This window comes from Pecten maximus, chromosome 13 (genome assembly GCF_902652985.1).
Source record: "Pecten maximus chromosome 13, xPecMax1.1, whole genome shotgun sequence".
Lineage (NCBI taxonomy): Eukaryota > Metazoa > Mollusca > Bivalvia > Pectinida > Pectinidae > Pecten > Pecten maximus.
The window spans coordinates 18560728-18566867 of record NC_047027.1 but is presented as its reverse complement, the minus strand read 5'-3'; the positions used below and the strand labels follow the sequence as shown (position 1 = coordinate 18566867).

The 6140-nt window shown below is 37.1% G+C and overlaps 1 protein-coding gene across 1 annotated transcript; it reads left to right on the top strand.

The window, feature by feature from the left end:
- Positions 1-2651: 2651 nt before the first annotated feature.
- Positions 2652-4695, top strand: LOC117341273 (piggyBac transposable element-derived protein 4-like). Its single transcript, XM_033903130.1, has 3 exons — positions 2652-2965; positions 3464-3760; positions 4233-4695. Exons 1-3 carry the CDS (start codon positions 2701-2703, stop codon positions 4553-4555), a joined length of 885 nt encoding a protein of 294 aa, XP_033759021.1. The 5' UTR covers positions 2652-2700; the 3' UTR covers positions 4556-4695.
- The last annotated feature ends 1445 nt before the right edge of the window (positions 4696-6140 follow it).

Here is a 6140-nt window from a genome sequence, read left to right as displayed (position 1 = left end):
GCTTTTCAAAGACAAAAGCTTCACAGGGGGACGAAGCTCCACAGGCAAACAATGGTCATTGTAAAGACAGATATGGTGGATCCCAGCATCTCAATGATGGAGAATTTCTGATTAGCGAATGAATAACAACAAGATTCTATCACGATGAAACCTTGGTGATAGAATGTGGATCAGAATTTTATACAGCGCTAATACAAAATCTCTAGCATTTTAATTCTAGCTCTCAGAGACAAAGCACCATAGATCAAATAGGATCACATTTTGACACTGACCGGTGCTGATAGTCAACATTAGCAGAGGACAAAGCATGATTGGTCAATCGGTCAGAATTAAAGCCCAAGTCTTATGTTTATTAGCAGTACGGGTGCATCACATCAGCTCTCCCTACGATCAAAAAGAATGCTGATGCGTTAAGACAGCAGGAGACTGGGCAGTGTCTACTAATTTACCTGTCGATCTCACCAGCTGGACTAACTGACCGGTGGCTGGACGACTGACCAGAAAGGTGTTGCAGCTAGGGCACCTGTACAATTCAGAATTTCCTTGATCTCTCGACTGTGATGAATGACACTGATGTATGGAGACCACCCAGGACAGAAACAAAACTCTGAAGATATGATCAACTACCACCCTCTTATGTGTTCATTAAGGACACATGTTACCTTGTGCACATATGTACCTCAATTCCTAAAGAGTTCCCCACTAAGAAACATCAGTCATACATTTCCTGGTGTGACTTACTTGACTATATACCTCTTCATTCCTTAAGGAAAAAGGGCTGTAACAATATATGTTGGTGTAGAGTGGTAAAATCCCATTAGATTGAATATACAAGTCAACAAGACTTTAAACGAGGCGGAATTACCTGTGAAAAAAGTATCAAGATAATTATCAAGTAATTACATTTCTATGGTATAATATGGAAGCTGAGGCATATTGATAAATACTCCAGAAATCCGATATGAAAATGCTAATTATGATAATTACAAGGGAGATCACTTGAACACCAATCATAGGTAAAATGTATAAGTTAGCATTTAACTTTAACCCTAGTGGTGCTGAACGGGTATATATCTGATCCATCGGTTGGGTGCTGAACGGGTATATATACCCGCCAGAGAAAAATGGGAAAACCCCCAGATATCGGTGGCTAAAAATACAAGTTTGAGTCTGAAATAAAAAAATGACTCACGTGTGCCTAAAAGCTAAGAATCTTAAAAATTTAGTTACTGAAGATCAAAGCCCAATACGTCGTAGTTGTGAAACAACCATAACGTAACCACTGGGAATCCTCCGCTTCGTCTGCAACTACGATATTTTTAGCTCAGCGGAAGGCTTTGAAGTTTCGACGAATGCGCATGGGTTGTGAAAGTAGATGACGTAATTTTACCGCCAATGTCGGAAACAGGTGCTCTGTTACTATAAGGAATAATGCTATTTCTCGGCTAATTTACAAACAAGAATTGAGGTATGTACAATAACACTGAGTCTATCGATGTTCTTCGTGATTTTATTTACGTTTTAATTCGATCTTATTGTCGTTGTTTACAGACAAGTAAAAAAGATCGAAGCTAATAGTCGTCCTGAAGTAATGTCATGCGCAGTCATTGACTTCTTAGTCAATCGGTTAATTAAATTCGATGTCCTGTTGTCTTCGGCGGAATACATGGATATTAAATCACTGAAATATGATATTTGTATTGGTGTTGTCATTTACCATCACTGGCGTTTGAAATAAAGCGTAAGAATCATGCTAAAACCAGACGAATTTATCTCGACTTTCACTTTGACCAAACACCGGAAGTGCTCGTCGCAGATGTAAACAACATGGCAGGCAACTTTACGATCGGTCAAGTCTTACCAGAGTTTCAAGAGTTATTTGACGAAATATTTGATGATGAAGATAGCGATGAGTTTGACGGGTTCGATATTGATGAGGAGAATAACGACGGCGATTTATTGGGGTTATTTGCTGAAGATACCTGGATAGAAGGCGGTAAAACTCCCATGGGGTTTACATTCACGGGGAATGCTGGACCTAAGAACTTGCCTGAGCCAGAGACTGGATCATTATCCATTCTTGACTACTTTGAAGCGGTTTTCACAGACGGTATTCTGGATAAAATTGTCACTGAAACCAACAGGTATGCCAACATTTATATCCAAGGACATCCAGAGCCTACTCAGCACTCCCGCTTCAAGAAATGGACTCCAGTGACCCATGGTGAGATGAAGGCTTTTATAGCAGTGGCAATTGCAATGGGAATTATAAAGCAGATTAACATGCAGGACTATTGGTGCACTGACCCTGTAGTAAGTACGCCATTTTTTTCTTCTGTGATGCCCCGTGATAGGTTCCTGTCGATCATGAGTTTCTTGCACTTGTCCAACAACACTTTGGCTGTTCCCCGTGGCGAGGAAGGTTATACTCCTCTTCAAAAACTTGGTTCTCCCTACCAAGAGCTTCTTCAGAGATTCCAGGAAGTCTACAATCCTAGTCAGTGTGTAGCAGTAGATGAGGGAATGATTGCTTGGAGGGGAAATTTGAAGTTTAGGGTGTATAGTCCGGACAAACCAATCAAGTACGGAATAAAGCTTTACATGCTCTGTGACTCTAAGAATGGATATTGTTCGCAAGTGGAGCTGTATACTGGTCGTCCATCAGAAGTCAGCGAGTACGGGGTGACTTATGATCTTGTTATGCGGCTGGCCGAACCATACCTTTTGAAAGGTTACAAGATTTATATGGACAATTACTTCAGCAGTCCAGCACTATTTTATAACCTGTGGCTTAATGGTACCCTTGCTTGTGGAACGTTACGCAGCAATCGGAGAGGAGTTCCAGACAAGATGAAAAATGCTCATCCATGCAAAGGCCAGATGATGGCATTCAACAATGGAACTTTAGTGGCAGTGAAGTTTTCCGATAAAAAAGAAGTCTGTCTCCTAACAACAATCCATGAAGGTATGTACCTATTCAGAAATTGCTTATGAATTTATATCATGAATACACTCTTGTGCAATACAGTTTTTGACTTAATATACATCACGCTTTTGGCCTATGATCTGTATTTCTTTTTGGATTACATTGTTGATGTCTGCAAACCTTTATCAATGGTATACTATTTATTTGTAACTTTTCAAATATTTGATCAATTTCATATTTATATAATCGCATTTTGCTTATATTGAAACTCTGTGATGAATGAATAATGCTACAAGTATTACAAGTAAGGTCTGCTACACGTGCATTATTTTACTAATTTTCTGGTAATATTACTGACATTACTTTGAGCTCCCTCTGAACTATGAAATATCTCTATGTTGATTCCAATATTAAGTTATTGATATCATTATGGTAATTTTATCATAAGACGTTATTATTTGACCTGTTATAAAATTTCAATGAAACAATAAATTTATCAAACTTTGTTAAAATATTCTCCATATTGCTGCTATTTAGGAAAAATGGTCAACACTGCAAAGAGAGATTCAGAGGGGAACTTGATTGCCAAGCCAGACTGTGTGTTAGATTACAACCACAACATGGGTGCAGTAGACAGATGTGACCAGATGGTGGCATATGCTGGATTTGACAGAAGGACACTAAAATGGTGGAAAAAGGTCTTCTTCCACATGCTTGGTCTTGCAGTGCTCAACTCGTACATCTTGTACAAACAACAGACAGCCAACCCAGTATTGCACAGGATTTTCAGACGACAGCTTGTGAGTCAACTGGTCTCTGCTGCTGAGATCTCTGGTAAGTTTTGAAATAGTGCTGTTTTCTAAATTAACTTTAGTTACATTGTAACTCTACAAAAAAGTTTTGTGATTTGTATTACCATAAGGTAATGTCAGATTTAAGGATTCATTGATATACATATGGACACACACACACACACACACACACACACACACACAAATATATAAAAAGACATGTGTATATACACGTATATATATATATATATATCTCATAAACTTATATTTACACTCTGTATAACATGTATTTCATTATATGAACTATATAAAGTTCAATTTATACCAGATGAAATAACTAGATTATGATCAAAGTTCAACAGTATTCTTTATTAAATAATAGGTTTAGTTTCAACTTACATTGAATTGTGTACATTTATACTGATTCAGTGTAACATTTTAAGAGACAAATTATGATAATCTTCATTATAATCATTGCATGCGTAAATAATCATATATATGTTTCTAATCCATAGGCCCACAGCAAAAGGGGAGGAGGAGGCAATCTGCTGAAGTGCTTCAGAGGTTGACAGCGCGGCATTTCATTGGCTACTCTCCATCAACAGGAAGGAAAGCCCATGCCAGCAGGAAATGTATTGTCTGCGGTCCAGCAGAGACCGATTTGTTCAGGTCCCAGCATCCTGGTGAGACAGTGCCGAAATCTTGTGGGAGGATGACATGTTTTCAGTGCAAGCAGTGTCAGGTAGCTCTGTGTGTTGAACCCTGCTTTGAGCTATTCCATACAACTGCAGAATTTGTGCTTGCCTACAAGCGTCAGAGGAGACAGGAGGAGGAGTAATAGCTCTTGTAGCTGAAAACGCTGTGAAATGCAACTTCCTGGATAGGACATTGGTCATTTCTTTTCAGTAACAAAATTTAAGATTATCTCCCTTGAGTAAAATAATTTCAAATTATCTCCCTTGAGTGATAACATTTCAGATTCCATTAATCATTTCAGTTATAATTATTGTTATTGATAAAATAAAAGATATATATTGTGTACTCATATAGATAAAAGATATCTTAAAGAATTAAATAATATTTTTAATTGTGTTTATTGGACTTTTGTTGTTTTTTCATGTGAAGTTTGCACTTTTTCAGGCTTAGCAGATGAAGTGCTAATTTTTTCATAAAATTGATATTCAAACCGCCATTGAATGTCTGGAATACATCATTTGGATCATTCTTGATATTTTAGCAGGAAGAAAAAAAAACGGTTTGTAAAAAATTGTTTTTGAAACAAATCAGCACTTAATGCCATCCTAATGGAAGACAATTCAGCACCACAAGGGTTAATGCACTTATTCCCTTACACTTATTTGTAACATAGCATACATCCTTAACTCTATCACAAATTAAGGTAGCATACATCCTTAACTCTATCACAAGGTAGCATACATCCTTAACTCTATCACAAGGTAGCATACATACTTAACTCTATCACAAGGTAGCATACATCCTTAACTATATCACAAGGTAGCATACATCCTTAACTATATCACAAGGTAGCATACATCCTTAACTCTATCACAAGGTAGCATACATACTTAACTCTATCACAAGGTAGCATACATACTTAACTCTATCACAAGGTAGCATACATACTTAACTCTATCACAAGGTAGCATACATCCTTAACTATATCACAAGGTAGCATACATCCTTAACTCTATTACAAGGTAGCATACATCCTTAACTCTATCACAAGGTAGCATGTATCCTTAACTCTATCACAAGGTAGCATGTATCCTTAACTCTATCACAAGGTAGCATACATCCTTAACTCTATCACAAGGTAGCATACATCCTTAACTCTATCACAAGGTAGCATACATCCTTCACACTTCCCAGACTTTTAAAACATTTGATACTGAATTCTTAGACTTTTAATGACAAGGGTTGAAATTCAAGGACTTTTCCTACAGGTATGAACCATGAAGGAGAGTGTTCATTTGAGGTTGATTATGGTAATTAAGTTTTGTTATTTAAAATAAAAAATAAAATCTAATAAAATCATACCTCACGTTTCAAGTTTGTATTACAATATCTATGTTACATGGAGATCCTATGTCAACAGAAACGAAGTGAAGTGGAATAAAAAAGATATGATTTTAATAAGATCGAGAAAACTTTGAGAGTATTTGAATAGAACTTCAAAAAACTTCTGATTCATGTGGGCAAAGTAAACAGAAAGCCGAGGACGTGCAGAGACAATGCTATACTTTATCAAACCACAACCGTTGCCAACTCTAATATATAACTCACTCAAAGCAATACAGTAGTCAGAATGACTTCCACACCTGGTAATGCAAACTTGTCTTACAAAACGTTTTAACCTCAGAAACTCGTGTCACAGTTTTCAAGATCCTAGCAGACTTAGATGC

Bases quoted from the DNA above. Each gene is read 5' to 3' on its own strand.
- LOC117341273 (XM_033903130.1), top strand. From the start codon at position 2,701: ATGCGGCTGGCCGAACCATACCTTTTGAAAGGTTACAAGATTTATATG. The intron at 2,966-3,463 runs GTATGTACCTAT...GCTGCTATTTAG, and splicing joins CCTAACAACAATCCATGAAG to GAAAAATGGTCAACACTGCA. The intron at 3,761-4,232 runs GTAAGTTTTGAA...TCTAATCCATAG, and splicing joins CTCTGCTGCTGAGATCTCTG to GCCCACAGCAAAAGGGGAGG.